Consider the following 17833-nt stretch of genomic DNA (forward strand, 5'->3'; position numbering starts at 1 on the left):
CTGTAGTCCGTGGACCACCAGTGGTTCGTGAGCATCATTCATGTGGTCCTCAGCATGCTTGTGGATTTGTGGTTGAAGATGGGAGACAATGCATCCATCTCATACAGCATAATACATAAGAAAGAAAAGAAGCAATAAAAATGCAATTAAAAATCAATATATTTAATTGCATTTTTGTTTCTTTTATTTCTTTTGAATTATGCTGTATTGCAACAAAATGCAATGTAGAAGAAGTTAAACGAAGCAATAAAAATACAATGAAAAAACATCCAGTATATAGCACAGCACATTACAAATGTTGCATCAGGCAGAAAAATCATGAAGTGGTCTGCCAAGGCACTCAGCAATTTTCAAGTGGTTCGTGGAGGATTTTTTTTGACAACCACTGAGTTCTAATCTTCTTGTAAAGCCATCCAAATTGGTGGCCATCAGAACATATCTTGTGGGAGCAAATTCTGTACATGTATCTAGAGTGCAATCTAGGTGGCTGGTGACTCTAGGTCAGTGGGGCAATGGAGTCTGCTCTGGCTTTCACTCTGAACTTTCAGAGAGGGTGTGTGTGGCCTAGGGAGAGTCCTGTAAGGCTGTATTACATAGATACTGAGTCATTTCCCAGGGACTCCTTTCTCGTCCACATGTCGAACCCTGAGCATCTTCTGAAACTTGTTATTTTTATTTTGACTGTTTTAAAGTGTGTGCATTTGAAGATTTTTGCTTTGGGGGTGTGAGGGGGTGGGCCTTTACTTCTCTGTAAAAGATTTCTGAGGTTGCAGTGCCCAAGCCTATAGTCCCAGTACAGTACAGTATTCCTGCTGACTTCAATAGGGGATCTGTACCCTCGAGAAGAAGACTGCAGCTCTAATTGTCTAAGAAGTCTTAAAACATTTGAGTAATCAACCAGCCACATCCATTATTCCTTTTGCAGGTGTTCTGTGTACGTATCTGAAATCATTTGCTGCACACGCAAAGCTTGGGGCCGGTTAGTGTATATGAAAGGAAAGATTCTATAAATTACTGTTTAAATCCAGCCTCCAATATAGAGCTATTAAAAGCCCACCTTCCAGCTGAGTCCTGGCTGACATGTGGGGATTCCTAAGCACCCCACTTTCCTTTGAACTCTAGCCTGGAATTAACTACTCCCCAAATTCTAGCTCATGCACAAAACATGGCCTGTGTTTCCTCTGATGTGTCAGATACATGTATCGGAATTGCCGATACATATATGCATGATTTGGAGGGGGGATTGTAAACAGTGAAGTCCGAAGGCAATGAAATATAGAAAAGTATAGGTGGTAATAGCATATTTATTTATTTATTTGATTTATATCCCGCCCTTCCTTCCAGTAGGAGCCCAGGGTGGCATTAACAACATCTAGTCACAGAAAACAGTTGTGTTGACAACACAGACATTCTGGCATTGGTAAGCCAGTTAACACATGCAGTGCAATAATCCATGTGAAATCTAAAGTTCAACTTCGGGTCATTGTGGGATTTTTAATTGGCAGTACCAGTTGCCAGCAAAAATTGTTCCCCAGCTAGCACTTAATCTGCTTATGTTTCAAAGATTCGCTGTTGAGCCATTGTTTCACAGCTGTTTGAAGAGGAGCAACAGAAGCCAGCTGTTGAGCCTTGCAGGGCAGCAGTGTTTTCAAGGGCATCGACAGGAAAATCTTCAGGAATTGCAGGAATTTGTGGAGCTGTGTATGTGTGTGGGAGTCGAAGGCACACTTCCCATTTCTTGTTTCTTGAGAAAACATTTTCAAGTCCTAAATAATGTCCTGCATCCTGAAACTCCTGACAGTGACATGACTCTAGCCCTGCCTTCCTCTTTTGTACTGTTGACCTTATTTTTTATCTTGCTGCAGGGCTGAGTCAGTGGCCACATTACACCAGTATAATCCCATTCATTTTGATAGCCTGAGTGGAGATTTGTGTAAGCATGCCTGGAGTAAGCTCTTCCCTTTCTCAGCAGCAGGATTTTAGAAGTCAGTCCTTTACTTTTTTTTTCATTGCATGGAATAGAGATAGAGGCCTCATTTAGACCATCCTTTCCCACTTTTAATAAGTCAAGCTATGAATGAGCCTTTTGCTCATTCACACAACTTGTTCTCGCTTTGTGGTGCTCCTGAATGCAATGCGGAAGTCATCAATTAACCATAGTTTACTTTTTCAGTCCAAATTGTGAAATTATGGTTTCCAGCTTTTTGGAACCAACCTGGGTATTAAACAGACTTAAAGGTTGTGGCTTGTTCCAAGGCTGGTAACCGTAGTTTCCAGGTTATTTGGATAAAATCACTCGGTAGCTTTGAGCAAGTCAATCGTAGCTCCTTGCTTCCAAAACTGAAATGGGTCCTCCAGCCCCACATGGTTGTGGGAAGCTGAGTAAGATAAGAAATTGTAAAACATGTTGCTCGGTTATAGTACCATATAAAGGATTAATGATGATTATAGGTTTGGGAAGTTCTTCTAGCTGAGTAAACATGTAGGGCAATTATTATGTCTTCCGCGTCACTTTGGTTTAAATAGATCAAAGCAGACTGAACTAGGAACCTTTTCAGAGTAGCATGAGGAAATGGCCCTACACCAAACAATTAAAGCATGACTAAAATCTACCAGCTGCTCCCACATAAAGAGGATAGAATTTGGTTGGTAATTTCATCTGTGATACCTTTATATGAAACCCAACAAATTATTGGCCTGCGACACACATCGTAACAAGAGGCTTGCCTTTGTTTGACACAGGAGGCCTGAAATTCCAAGAGTGTCTTGGCAGGAGGTACTCAGGGCTGCTTTTGGAAAAGCCCTGCTGAATGTAACCTCAAGACTTCATTACTGTAACACACTTTATGTGGGGCTGCCCATGTATCTGCTACAGAAGATTCAAGCAGGGGAGAATGCAGCGGCCAGACTGCTCACAGGATCAGGCCACTAGCAACGTGTTACTCCTTTGCTGAGAGATCAGCACCGTTGTTGATTTGCTGTCAGGCCAGGTTCAGGGTGCTTGTATTAATTCCCAAAGCTCTAAACAAATTGGGCCCAAAGTATCTTAAGAGCCACTTGATTCTTTATACTTCACTTTGATCACTGAGATCTTCCAATGGGACACTTTGGGTGCTCCCCTGTGCCCTTGGGGTTCAGTCAACCTTTACCAGGGACTGAGCCTTTAGTATAGCAGGCCCTGCCTGTGGAACTCATTGCCAATAGAAGCCCTGTGGGGAATCATCTCTGTCTGCTGTTTAGATGGGCCTTTGGAACATGGTTTTTGGTGTGTTTTTATGTTGCACATATTTCCTATGAAACTGCGGTTTATAAATATTTAAAAAAATAAGTGTCCTGTGCTGCTCCATATGGGCCCATAACACTATTTCTTTGGATAAAATGAGCCTGTTCAGGGCTGACCTGAAGTGAAGGACAAGATGAGACCTCCCCTATTCCACGCACAAAAGCTGATAACTGGCAATGAGGCAGAGTCTTCCACCACACCTGAGGTCAGCAGGTTAGCTTACGGGGCACAGAGCAGGCTGTGCAACGCTTATTGCTTTCTACCCATAGCATCTGTGCCTGAGGTGACTGCCTCACTCTGGCTAATGTCAGAGCTAGCCCTGAACCTGCTGAAATGGATGGGAGTGAACTGCTGAGTGAGGTATGGCACAGGAATATAGGAAGTTGCCTTATATTGAGTCAGGCCTTTGGTCTCTGTAGCACAGTATTGGCCATCCTGACTGGCAGCAGCTTGCCAGGGCTTCTGATGGAGGGCATTCCCAGCCCCACCTGAAGACAGGTAGATGGGTGGATTGATAAAGGGGTAGGCGGTCCACAATGTCTGATTCCTAATCTTGCAGGGTTTTAAAAGACTGGCATGTTGCATTCAGCTCAGAAACTTACTGGAATTGTTTCAATACAGGCAAAGTATGTCTTCTCCCAGCCTCTGTTGCTTAGCCACAGTGGTTTGGACCAGCTGCAATTTCCATACTGTCTTCATGGGCAACCCCATGCAAAGTGCATTGCATCTGTAGGAGTCATACACGTTCAAATCTTGACCCAAAGTCCCAAGTTGAAATGGAAATGGTACCTTCAAGTCGATCCAGACTTATGGCTACCCTGTGAATAGGGATTTCATGGTAAGCGGTATTCAGAGGGGGGTTACCATGGCCTCCCTCTGAGGCTAGTCCTCTGCAGCTGGTTAGGGCCTGCTCAGCTTGCCACAGCTGCACAAGCCAGCCCCTTCCTGGTCCGCAACTGCCAGCTGGGGGACAACTGGGCTCCTTGGGAATATGCAGCTTGCCCACGGCTGCACAGGTGGCAGGGCATGTAACCCTGAGCCACTCACTGTGGGGTGATCTTTAGCTGGCCTTTATTTATTTATTTCATTTGTATACCACCCTATAGCCGAAGCTCTCTGGGTGGTTTACAACAATTAAAAACATTAAAAGCAAATGTACAAATTTAAAAACACATTTTTTAAAAAGCAATTTTAAAATGATTTAAAAACCCTTGACACCCAGGAGACACGAGCGAGGATTTGAACTCACAGACTCTGGACTCCCAGCCAGGCTCTCCTCCCTTTAATTGGACCAAATTGTGTCCTTGGGGTTTCTGTCTAGCGGAAACGCCTCTCCTTAGTGTGGCCTTGAGATAAGCCTGACTCTCTGTGTTATCAATGCAAACTCCAGAGAGCTATTTCTTTTTTTCTGCTGCACATGCTTTGCATGATGCTCAGATTGTCTCCCTCCCTCTTCCCTCCTCTCAATGTGCTGACACACACACACACACACACAAGGAAAAAATGTTATCAGACATTTGCTGCTCCACCCATCTCCTCTGGCTTTAATTAGAAATCTTCAACGCTGGTCCCCCACCCTGCCTGCAAATATGAAGCTTTTATCCATCAGTGCAATCCCATTAGGTTGCTGGAGCCTTCAATGTCATGCCTGGCTAATTAATGATAAATAACACTTGTTTGTTTTATTGTTTGTTTATTTAGAGCATTTCCCGCCTGGCTCTTTAGACAGGAAGGCTGCTGGGACTACTGACATAAGATCAGTTTAAAAGCAAGACAGTTTGAAGAAGAAAAAGTTCCCTCCAAAATATTTTGGGAGTAACAGGAAATAAGGAGAGATAATCTCTATCGCTAACCCTTTTCCGGTTTTGTAAGAGTTGTAACTATGTAGATTAACAGAAAGACAAAGACTGTTTCCGATGACAGTTCTTGTTTTGGATTCCTTTTTTCTTGACGTCCGTTTTACCCTCTGATGATCTCATCTTTCCTACTTGCTTTGTTGTATATTTCTTTTCATGTTACAAGGAGGTTTTGAACCTATACAGTTCTCTCTATTGCTCATATTGTAAATTGCTTCATAAGGCGATGGCTGCGCTCTGCAGGTGAGGGCCTCCTGCAAATACCATCTTATCAGGAGGTCCATTCTGCACAACATAGGAAATGGATTTTTAGTGTGGCGGCACCTACCCTGTGGAATTCCCTTCCCTTAAATATTAGACAGGCACCATGGTTCTGTTATCTTTTTGGTCCCTAATCCCTTCCTCTTTCAACAAGCCTTTTAAGTAGCGACCTTATCCCAGTCTGCGTCTGCGTTGGAATTGCTTTTTAATATTTTTTAAACCTTATTTTTTAAAACAATATGTTGTTTAACTTTTTTTTAGATGTCTTCAAAGCTTTTTAAAAAATATATTTTTAAAGATGCTTTGTTTTAATGTATTTTAAAGTTTTTTTAATGATGTTTTAAAGTGTTTTAGTGCTTTTGTTTGTTGCCCTGGGCTCCTGCTGGGAGGAAGGGCAGGACATCATCATCATCATCATCATCATAAATCAATTTTGAAAGCAATAAATAAAATCTTTAAAAAAGATTTGTAATCTAAAAGACACAAGGAAAAAATGGATGGGGATGAAAGAAAAGAACAAGCAAACAGGCAGAGCATTCTGAACCCCTGATCTGCTGTGCTGGAGGAGGCTTGGAAGAGGAGGAGATGTCCCTCTGCCTGACTCTGCCGGCCTCTAACATTAGAGAGCCTCTGCTGCTTATAAATGGAGGATAAGCCTGCAAATATGCTCCCTTTAGGATCAGATGCACCATTGCTGGGGAAGAACAGCCAGGCCCTGCTGCTTGTGGGCTTCCCAGAACTGTCTAGCTGGCCACTGTTGGTAGGCGGATGATGAGCTAGATAAAAGCCTTTGGTCTGACCCAGCAGGCTCTTCTTTTGTTTTTGTGAGGTTGCCATCGTTCCACGCTCCTCTTAAAAGACATCTTTCTGGTCACTGTTGCAAGACAGGATGCAGAACTACATGGAGCAGCGGTCTGACCTGGCATGCTCTTAATAGGTTTTATCTTTCAGATGTTATGGCTCCCACATGTTATGCCGTGGAAGCTATTACCCATGCTTGAACGCCACTTGCCTTGTGAATTGCCCTGGCCATGTGATGCGTAGGGCTGGATAATCCTGATATGCAGATGCAGATCCCCTTCTTGGCAAGAGTTTTCTTATCCAAATGTGGAGAAAGTTCCAGATAATCTTGTTATTTGCAGAGGATGGATGGGGGAGCTGTCTCCCGTATTCGTAGGAAAATCCAAAGGGACCTGGATAGACTAGAAAATTGGGCTGAAATTAATAAAACGACATTCAATAAAGACAAATGCAGGATTCTGCATTTAGGCCACAAAAACAAAATGCACGGGTACAGGATGGGAAATACCCGGCTTAGCAGTAGTGCTGTGAGAAGGACCTTGGAATTGTAGTGGATCGCAAGTTGAACATGACCCAGCAGTGTGATGCTGTGGCAAAAAAGGCAAATGCGGTTTTGGGCTGCATAAACAGAGCTATAGTTTCCAGGTCGAGGGAAGTAATAGTCCCACTATATTCTGCATATATTCCTCATCTGGAATACTGCGTTCAGTTCTGGGCGCCTCATTTTAAGAAAGATATAGACAAGTTAGAGCGGGTTCAGAAGAGGGCGACAAGGATGATAGCCGGTATGGAGAACAAGTCTTATGAGGAAAGGTTGAAGGAACTTGGCATGTTCAGTCTGGTGAAGAGAAGGCTGAGGGGTGATATGATTGCACTCTTTAAGTACCTGAAGGGCTGTCACATAGAGGAGGGTACAGATTTGTTCTCTGCTGCCCCAGAGGGTAGGACTAGGTCTAATGGTTTTAAGTTGCAGGAGCGTAGATTCAGATTGGACATTAGAAGGAACTTCTTGACAGTAAGGGCGGTTCGGCAATGGAACCGACTGCCTAGGGAGGTGGTGGGATCCCCTTCACTGGATGTCTTCAAGCAGAGGCTGGACAGCTATCTGCGGGAGATGCTCTAGCTGTGGATTTCCTGCTGTGAGCAGGGGGTTGGACTCGATGGCCTACAAGGCCCCTTCCAACTCTATGATTCTATGATTCTATGATGTCCATGTATGCATTGCCAAAAAAAAAAAAAAAGACAGATGTGCTAATATATATGTATATATGCATACATGTAGCACAGTGGGGAGGAGAGCCTGGCTGGGAGCCCAGAGTCTGTGAGTTCAAAATCCCCGCTCGTGTCTCCTGGGTGTCAAAGGCCAGCTATTATTATTATTATTATTATTATTATTATTATTATTATTATTATTACTCCTCTTTATTTTTACCCCGCCCTTTTTCCAAAACTGGAACTCAGGGCGGCTTACAAATAAAAACTACACATAGGTAAAAAACATACAAAAATATACAATTAAAATAGAATTAAACTATTCGTAACATTAAAACCATGAAACATACACTTAAGATACTAAGACAATTTAAAACATTAAGAATAGGACCATAGAACAATACAACAGACCTTATGAGGCCCTATCTTAAACATCTTCTAGTCCAAAAGCCTGTCGGAATAAAAAAGTCTTTGCCTGCTGACGGAAGGATAGCAAGGAAGGGGCCATTTGTGCTTCCCTAGGAAGAGAGTTCCAGAACCTGGGGGCAGCCACCGAGAAGGCCCTATCTCGCATCCCCACCAATTGCGCTTGCGAAGGTGTTGGGACTGAAGATCACCCCCACAGTGAGTGGCTCAGGGATGATGTGCCCTGCCACCTGTGCAGCCATGGGCAAGCTGCATAGTCCGAAGGAGCCCAGTTGCCCCCCAGCTGGCAGTTGTGGACAAGGAAGGGGCTGGCTTGTGCAGCTGTGGCAAGCTGATCAGACCCTAGCCAGCTGTGGAGGACTAGCCTCAGAAGGAGGCCATGGTAAACCCCCTGTGAATATTGCTTACCATGACATCCCTATTCATAGGGTCACCATAAGTTGGGATCAACTTGAAGGCAGTCCATTTCCATTTTCCTATGCAAATTTAGAAAACTATAATTTAAGTAGAAATGCAATACATCTTATTGTAATGATTGTGCCCAGATGACTCAGTCTGCTGTCCAGGTCCTGACTGTTGATAGGCAACTTCAAGGCCGTTCTCTCCTTTCTTGGGGTCCTTTATCTTTAAACAGGACTTGGATGGTATAACTTTTCAAAGAGAGGATTGTCCTCTTCAGGTAGAGGAGTATTCTGTAGGTATACAGAATACTGTGTACTTCAGGTAGAGGACAAGCAGGGCACATGTCCATCCTTTCTGTCATGGAACTGTCCACCTTGTTACTGGAATGAGGAAGGGAGGAAAAATCCCTGCTCATGTGTACCAGAGCTCCCACAATTGCACCAAAACTTTGCAGATCTCTGGTTTGATTTTTAGAAAGGAAGAATGCATTTCAATACACTTCACTCAGTCCTCCAAGAAGAAATGAAGTGTTTAGTTAGTCTTGGTGTCGTTTCAAACCTCAGTGGTTTGGGAGGGAAAATCATCCATTCGATTTACGAGTTTGAAAAGTGGTAAGAGAACCACCTACAGAGAAAGCTTTGCTGGTTGTGAAACTCACAGACTGAAACTGCTAGCTGCTGAGTCCACTCAGTGAAGATCGGACCACACAATGCCCCCAGGGCCTGATGTTCCTCCAGTGTGCGTTACATATGCTAGTCTGTGAATCTGGAACATGCTCAATGTGTACAGTGCAGCCAGGGAGATTCCCCGTTTCGCTGGGTGGGCCAAAGAACTGTCTGCCTACACAGCTAGGATTCGTTGTGCCTGCATTGAAAATTTTTCTTCGGGGAGCCAGCAGAAAGTTCTTGGCCAAGCAGGGTTTTTCATATCTCAGCTGAAAACTTGGCAATATGAAATTAAAGGAAGTAAAATAATGGGGGAAATGGCTGAGTTAAAAAGCTTTGCATTTAATATTTTGCAGAGGAAACTGGAGAATAAATGACACCCTCAAGGCACTATTTAGGGCCCCTCCAGATGGCCTGTTTATTGAGCATCCATCCTGGTTTGCTTGCACATTATTGTACAATTGTTCTCATTGTTTTGTGGGGAGGTTACACAACAATGAGCATTCGTCCTGATTTGCTTCTGGGGTGTTTGCATGTCTTCCTATTAGTCATTCACTCATCCCACACTTTTTGATGCATTCATCACTTTCCAAACTACAAATGTCTGTTTGGTTTGTTTGAAGTGGATATGTTATGCTGGGGTGAAAGGGCACTTTAACCCACTTAAAATGTGCAAATCTAAAGTTCTGGAATGCACTTGAATCCCTCCTGCAAAATACTAACTGTCTGGAGGCACCCTTAAATTAAAGCCACATTCATACCATGCATTTATTCCATTATATTATTCCACTTTAAACAGACATGGCTTCCCCTAGAGAATCACGGGGAGTGTAGTTTGCGAAAGGTGCTGAGAGTTCCCTGGGTAGAGGGATTGGTTGTTAAATCAAATCAAGGAATTGTAGCTCTGTGAGGAGAATAGGCATCTCCTAACAACTCTCAGCACCTTTCACAAACTACACTGCTTGATTCTTTGGAGGAAGCCATGAACTTTAAAGTGGAATAATAGTGGAATAAATATATGGTGCCCTAAGAATCAGGCATCACCTCAAACAGCCTTTCTATGGGAAATCATCCATATATTGGGAAGAATACCTAAGAGTTCTCCATCCTATGAATCTCTATTGCCTTGCTTCATTTTCTCACAGATTGATGAAGACATACAGATTTGCAAGCTGAGTTCTTTTTTATGTTTTTATTCCATTCCATTCCATTTATCATTTGCTTTCTATGAAGCTTCTTGAAGCCGTTTAACAATAAAAGCATCAACAATAAAATATAAAAAACAAGTTCAGATCCAGTGCAGATCCAGTGGGTGAGAAGGACATGCGCACACATCCTCAGTAGTAAATGATGGGATTATGCCGTACTCATATGAGACCAACTCAGTGCTTGTTCATTTGTCCTGGTTTTGCAGTATTGCATTACAGAAATGAGGACTGTGCTTTCTAATGAAGGGATCACCTCCCTCCACAGGCTGCTTAAGTCATCTAAGCCTCTGCAGCTTCACTGTGGATGTTTCACATTCTGATGTTGCAATAGAATGAAAGTTGGGTGTACTTTGTAATCATGGAGCAATGTTACAAATACAAGAATGAAGGCTTTAAAAAACAAACAAACCAGGAAATGTCACAGAGCAAAGGTCTGTGACATGTATTGAAGTTGGGGGTGGTTGCTAGCTAGCAACGGACAAGAAGCCTAATAACTCTGTCACACCTCAAACGGAAGGTAAAGGCTTCTATGACTGAATATTCCACCATAAAAAGCCTCCCTAGGGTCACATCTTCACCTTCCATTTAAAGCCGTAGTATACCACTTTAAGCAGTCATGGTTTCCCCCAAAGGATCATGGGAACTGTAGTTTGTGAAGGGTGCTGAGAGCTGATAGGAGACCCCTATTCCTCTGACAGAGCTACAGTTTCCAGAATGGTTTAACAATCAATCCCTCCTCCCAGAGAACAGTTTTGAAAAATTGAAGGGGTTGTATCCAGTGGTGGCTTTGCCTTAAGGAAAGTGTTGCTGCTTGTGAATCTTTGGTGATTCCCCCCAGGGCTGTGGAGTTGGAGTCGGAGTCGTGGAGTCAGAGTCGGAAGCAATTTTGGGTGGAGTCAAAGTCGGTAGAAATGTACCGACTCCGGCTTCAAAATAAAATTAATATTTTAATATTAATATTAATAAATTAATATACATTTGCCATTTATGAAGGAGTCGGAGTCGGACGGTAGAAAAATAAAGGAGTCAGAGTCGAAGGTTTGACGTGCTGACTCCACAGCCCTGATTCCCCCTCCTCTGCAACACTCCATACCACAACCTCAGGAGGGGTTGGGAAGGGAGGTTAGGTAGGTTGGAGAGATTGGTGCCTTGCCGTACACGAGTGGAAGTTGTTGCTACTAAGGCAAAGCCATCGTTGAATACAACCCAAGGTCATTGGACAGTCAGCTGGTGGCCTGTCTGGAGTGCTAGCTGTTGTGCAACACCAAAACGACAGTGTGTTGCACAACAATTGGCTGTACAAACAACACTCCATAGGACTAAGCCAAAGATGGGCTTTGTTTGCTTTCTCAAGCCAGACTGCCCTCCTATGGCTTTAGAACAGTCGATTCCCATTAGGTTGAGTCCTCCTTCCTTTCATCTTTCATCTTTCTCTTAGAAGAGCTAAGTCAGGGGAATGGCTATAGCCCAGAGGTAGAGAACATTCTTTGCATCCAAAAGGCCCCAGGTTCAACCCGAGACATCATCAGGTAGGGCTGGGAGAGATCCCTGTCTGAAATCCTGGAGAACCGCTGGAATTCAGTGCCAGCAACACTGAGCTAGATTCAGTACAAGGCATCTGTCAATACAATACAATACAATACAGTATTGTACGGTACAATATAAGGCATCTGTCTAAGGGTTGTGTTCAGTGCAGTGCTAATTGTTCCATCAGTTCCAGGATTTCTACTTGCCTGACAGAGTAATTTCCCCCTCCTCCCCCACGTGCTATTCTGGGCGTGCTCATGACCCTCTGGGGCAGTTTTGGGGAGGATGCAGGGGGAGGAAAGGGGGAGAAGTCCCATCATGCTAGTGGGAATCCTTGCCCCGGTTCCGCTAGCTCACTGAGTTAGCCAAATATGGCCCTATGCTCTTAAGGCGTTATGGGCAAATATTCTTTTTTATTAAGCTTATGGCAAAGGCTGTAGCCTTGCCTATTGGTATAGGATTTCCTTGGTTAAGTGTTGTAAATTAGGATGAATTGTAGGGTAAACAACAGGTTTTCTTCTGGAAAGCCAGCCTGTTTAAAAATCATCTGAATTGAACATAACTAATGTTAAGGCAGAGGCTACAAACCTGCCTTATAGCTCACCAAGCACATCAGTTTCAAGGAGTCTGTGGTAGATGACAGAGGATGTCATCAGTGCTATTCGTTGTGGCCTTAGAGTTTCCCAGCTCTGTGTGTTCGTAATATTTTTACCCTACATCTCAGCAGCTCAACATACTGACAAATGCAAAATTTAGGGAGAAAATACCTGGCAAAAACATATATGCAAAGAGTGGCCATAAAAAGAAGTAAAATCAAAAAAGCATTGAACTAGCACAGCAACAGAGCAGCAGGTCAACAAATACTACCAATGAGTTTAACCACCCAAGGATTGCTGTAAAAATGTGGTCTTTATGAAGGCTATGAATTCTGAACTTGGATGTACAAAAGTGGAATGGGATCCAAACAACTCTTCACAAATGTTCCAAGAAATGCGTGTATAGTGGTCCTCTATGCAAGGGCGATCCTGACTGGCCCCTCACATGGAGAATCTTTGTGCATGTATGTCAGTACATGCGTAGGGCCTCTTATCAAGCATACCAAATGCATGGATGGGTGTGGGTGGGTGTGGCTACTGGGGACAGCAGATAGCAATGCATGAGACCCCATGCCTTTTGTGAACACCCACTCATGAAGCTCATTCTAGAGCAGGGGTGAGCAACCTGTAGTCCTTCAGATGCTGTTGGACTACAACTCCCATTACCCCTAGAAGTTGGCTATGCTGGCTAGGACTGATGGGAGTCCAGTGATGCCTGAGGGCCACAGGTTCACCATCTCTAGAGGCTTGGAGGGATCACTAAAAAAAGCCCTGCTCCTTCCTGCTGCCAATATAATCACCATATCTGATGGTATTTTGAACATGGCCCATGCTACATATCTTAACCGTCTTCCATTATAGCTGATTAGATGGGAAGCAGCCAAGTGAGACTTAAACTACAGACACATAACCGCTGCTCATAGCAATCCATTGGGAACAGTAGCTGAACATTCAGTAAAGATGGCAATACTGATGGATATAATGGTTCAGTGGAGCAAGGCAGGGCAATAGCTCAGTGGCAAAGCACATGATTTGCATGTAGACAGTCTCAGGTCCGATTTCCAGTGTCTCTGGTTTAAAAACTCTCAGGTAGCTGATCCAGGGAAGACCCCTGCAACTTTGGAGAGCCGCTACCAGTGAAAGCATACAGTCCTGGGCTCGATGGACCAGAGGTACCACCATGTCATATGTTCAAAGAACTGTCTTACCAGGATACATTTTTCTTGCGTCGCAATGAGGTTTCTTGTGGCTTAAACCCTCCTATGTCTTTATTTGCTTTTTCACCAGATGAACGAGAGGCAGTCCAGAAGAAGACGTTCACTAAGTGGGTCAACTCTCACTTGGCACGTGTATCCTGTAGAATTACGGACTTGTACGCCGATCTTCGTGATGGACGGATGCTTATCAAACTGTTGGAAGTTCTTTCGGGAGAGAGACTTGTAAGTTCCGCTTCCAAATGCAAACATTGCAACATTGATGCTGTCCCAGTTGGAAGTAAAGTTGCTGTAGTTGTTGTTGTTGTTTTTAATCAAATCAAAGCTAGCAATGGATGTCCTTCCTGAAATATCTGGTGTGGTCAGGGAGCAATTTAATGCTGAAGTCCAGTTGTGTTTTTAGAATGTCATCTTAGTTTGGCGAAGTGGAAAGATGCAAATTGCCCTTCATCTCATTTTTTTCCCCTGGTGCGATTTTTAACAGGAATGAAGAGCCAAGAGGTCAAGAAAGAGTTAACTGTGGATAATTTAGAAAAATGAGAGGAAAGTTACCTGGATAGCATCTGGGAGCACTTCTCTGTAATGCGTTACCTTTACTCTGTTACATGGACAACTCCTTTATTTGCCAGGATGAGGAATCTGTCGCCCTCCAGGTGCTGCAGCCTGTACAATGGTCAGGGATTATGGCAGTTGGAATCCAACCACATCTGGAGGGCGACAGGTTCCCCATCCTTGCTCTGTTGGTTCTGATATTATTGAATGGCTGTCTGCATTTGGAGGGTCAGGCGGACTTATTTAGCCTTTGTTCCTTGCAGACATCTAGTGAAAGGGAACTAAAAACACCTCAGAATTTGAAGCAAGTAGCCTATCCTAGCTGAGTCACTGGGGAACTTCCACATAACAGAGCTATTGCAGACGCAGGCCACAGCCACAGCATCCAAGGTCTGATCCTAGGTGAGCAGCGGCTCAAGGAAGAGGTGGTCCAATTCCAGGCAAGCAGAGGTTCCGGGTTGGTACAAGGCACAGTACTGGCAGGAAAACATCATTCCAGCAGTTCTGCTAGCCTGGTACTGAAGCTCTTGAGCTGGAGCTGCTGGAATCACCCCCAGGATCCAGCTGTATTCCACCAGCCGTTGTCAAAGAGAGGACTCCTCACAAGGAGACCATGATTCACGAGGAGTCTGTCCCTGAAGTTCTGGCGCTTCTTCTTATGGGGTGGATTTCTGTCTGCCGTTTACGAAAATGTTGCTCCCGCCTACTCGGGGCTCATTTGGCCTCGGCTTCTGAGAGTGAACTCGCCCACTGCGTGGACAGTCCTCCAGCAGCCCTCTGAGAGTCCCCATGCATCCTCATCCCCAGATCTAGTGGGGTTTTGAGCTTTGCTAAGTACCAGGGACTCCAGGCTGTCCGCTGATGAGAAATCAATTGGCTGAGGCGTGCCATAGTCTAGCCATTCCTTTTACCTGTTAGCCACTGAAGAGTAGTGAAACACTAAACAAGAGTAATACAATTATTAATGACATGGGCCCTGGTGGCATCGTCTTCAAAATACTTCTTTTGGCATCAGCCTTTCAACATACCTTCCCTATTTCCCAGAAATTATCTTTTCCCCATTTAGTTATCAGAGCACATTTTGCTTTGTTCCCAAACACCTAAAAAAACAAAGTTTCAGAACTTCAGGGTTCAGTTTCATGCAAGCAAAGGTATCAGCCCCAATTTTTTCACCGTCCAGAATTGGTACAGGGGCGAGTGAGCTTGGTCTTAGGTAGAAATTCATTCACTGGCAGGCTACTGCTGAAGGCAAGGTGGTGGACTACAGAGCTCCTTGGTCTGGTCCAGTGGGGCTCTTTCTGTGTTCTTATGGGCACAGCAATGGTGACTCCGGACTGTCACTATTTTGCCAGAGGGATTCAGGAAATTTAGGTTTGCGCAATTGAAGTGGATTAAAGCGATCTGCTGCCATAGTGCAACAAATCCTCTTTTTTAAAAAGGATTTTTTGCAGTTAGGAAACTGATGGGGAAAATGCACTGAAAAGTGTGGGATGAACCAGTGATTAATGGGGAGACATAGAAATACCTCCCCAGCAAATCAGGATGAATGCTCATTGACATATAACCACCCCACAAACAAATCAGAATGAACGCTCAGTAAAAGCCGGACACAGTCTAACCTCCAAGTGCACTTTGTGCAAACAAGCAAGGATGAATGCTCAATAAACAGGCCATCTACAGGGGCCTTAGCACCCTCTGCACATGCCTTAAGCTCTTTAGCATATTTTCACTGAGGCAGCTTTGCCCTTTTCCCAGTGCTATCCTAGCACAATGTCGGGAATCAAAGTCCTATGGAAGTGTTTGCTTACATTCTACCTCCACTGCCAAAGGCAACATGACTTTGAATACCAGCTGCTGGGAGCCAGCGGTGGAGAGAGTGCTGTTGCACTCAGGTTCTTCATGCAGACTTCCTACCGGTTGGCTGCTGTAGGAACAGAGCTCTGGACTAGATGGGCCTTTTGCATGATCCAGCTGTAGGGCTTTTCTTATGTGGCCCCCAGCAGCTTCTCTTGACGAATGCACCCATCGATTGAGGGGGCGGGGAGAGGTTCTCCTGATTAAACGACTACAACATTCACAAGCCTCGTGCTGTGCTCTGCAGTGTAAAACTGAAAGGGTAGGAAGGTATCTCTTTTGTCCCAGGATATGGGAGTATCTTTTTGTCCCTAAAACACCCTGATATTCAGTACAAGAAAGCAGCTCTATGTGTGCTTAACAGACCTCATTTATTCTATATTTGTCCCTGTCTGCTGTGTGGGCCAAAGAATTGCACAAAAGACTGTGGGAAAGGAAGCACTGAAGCAATGTGCCCAGTCACCAAAATAATGGTTTATGTGGAGGTCGGCCCCACTGGTCCTCCCATAGTAGTAGTAGTAGTAGTAGTTATTCCTCCCTACTTTAAAACCAGTAATAATAGTTAATAATTAAAACCAACCATACAGTTTTCTCCAAGCTATCAAAATAATCACATATGTGAATATACATACATGTGAGTACATATGGTAACTAATAAGGTGCCTTGGAAGAAAGGAAGAAACTAAATAGACTTTTTATAATAAAGCAAAAGAAGTACATGGTTGGATATTATTCCGATGCCTACTATTCCAAAACATCACGAATAAAGTCCATCTTTCAACAGACTTGTTCATCTGTTGCTCATTAATCAATCTTCTGTAATACTTTGAGCTTCAACAGCCTGAAACATTACCTGGTTCTGTTTCACTTAGAATAATATTGCCAGCTATTTCTTTACCGAATGTGCTCGGTTCTGAGCAAGGTATTGGTGTGAGACTCTTAGGGCTTAATTTATATAATATACAGCAGGCATTTCCTAGCCTGGTGGCCTCAATTTCAGCATGAACAAAACTGCAGCAATCTCTGTGTAAAGAGCTCATTCTGGCACACCTTCCACTACAGACAAACATCTTGATAAGGTGGTTTGTGAAAACCTTGAGATAATTACATGCATTCCAAAGTATGTTAGCAGGATTAACTCTTAAATCCTGTTGGCTGAGGCTCTTTGGCTTCTGTTTCTTTTTCTTCGCATATGCCAATGTTTATTTTGAGTGAAGCATACCAGTGGAGAATCCAGGGCCACACAATATGGCAGTGGTTCTCAAAATTTTCTGGCGCACTCCCACGCAACAGAGGAGAGGAGGGGAGGGGTCTCCCATCCCAGGCAGGCCTAGTAAGCCCCGGCACCTTTTCTCTCCCCCTTAGTCCCCCACAACCCCCCAAAAGTTTACCGCAGCCCTCCCCCTCTCATCCTGGCCGGTTTCAAGCAACTTCCTCGGGGGGAGGCCCCATAAGAAGAGCCAGCGGGGCTGATTTTGGCACAGGGCTCCTTTAGGGGTGCCCCCAGCGAGGCCCCCGGAGCCTCCCCACCTCCTCTTCCCCCGGGCAGGCAGACAGGCTTCCTCCTTCCCTCACCTCTGGCTCTGAATGGGGCCGGCGGCGGGGAGAACCAGCGGCAGCACAGAACGCGATTCCCGCTCCCTCCTCGTTGTCCTCCACTGCTAGGCCTTGAAGCCTCGGCCTTGTGTGAGCCGCTCACCCAGCGCGGGACGGCCCAGTCCACAGTGGTACCTCGGGACAGTCACGTGAACAGTGAGCACTGACACTCCCTCCCTGTCCCCTTCCCTGCTGTCAGGTGACTGGTGGCCACCTCGGTCACAGAGACCTGACCGCCTAGAGCAGCACGCTGCGGCCGCCCATCCTGAGCGAAGCCGAGGAGGCCATGTCTTTTAAGGGCAGGTTGCACACCAAGGCTGCAAAATTACCTGCGAGTAACGGATTGATTCTCTAAGGGGCCTAGCCTATCATGGATGTAA

At 44.6% G+C, this 17833-nt stretch overlaps 1 protein-coding gene across 2 annotated transcripts in view; it reads left to right on the top strand.

Annotated features, from left to right (window-relative positions):
• The window catches only part of SPTBN1 (spectrin beta, non-erythrocytic 1), a 262112-nt gene that overhangs the window by 140908 nt on the left and 103371 nt on the right, over nt 1-17833 (top strand). For both annotated transcript variants that reach the window (XM_061625724.1, XM_061625725.1), the window contains one exon: nt 13525-13676. In XM_061625724.1, the coding sequence (XP_061481708.1) occupies nt 13525-13676 (152 nt within the window). The remainder of the gene's footprint in view (nt 1-13524; nt 13677-17833) is intronic.

This window comes from Rhineura floridana, chromosome 4 (genome assembly GCF_030035675.1).
Source record: "Rhineura floridana isolate rRhiFlo1 chromosome 4, rRhiFlo1.hap2, whole genome shotgun sequence".
In the NCBI taxonomy this organism is placed as follows: Eukaryota; Metazoa; Chordata; class Lepidosauria; order Squamata; family Rhineuridae; genus Rhineura; species Rhineura floridana.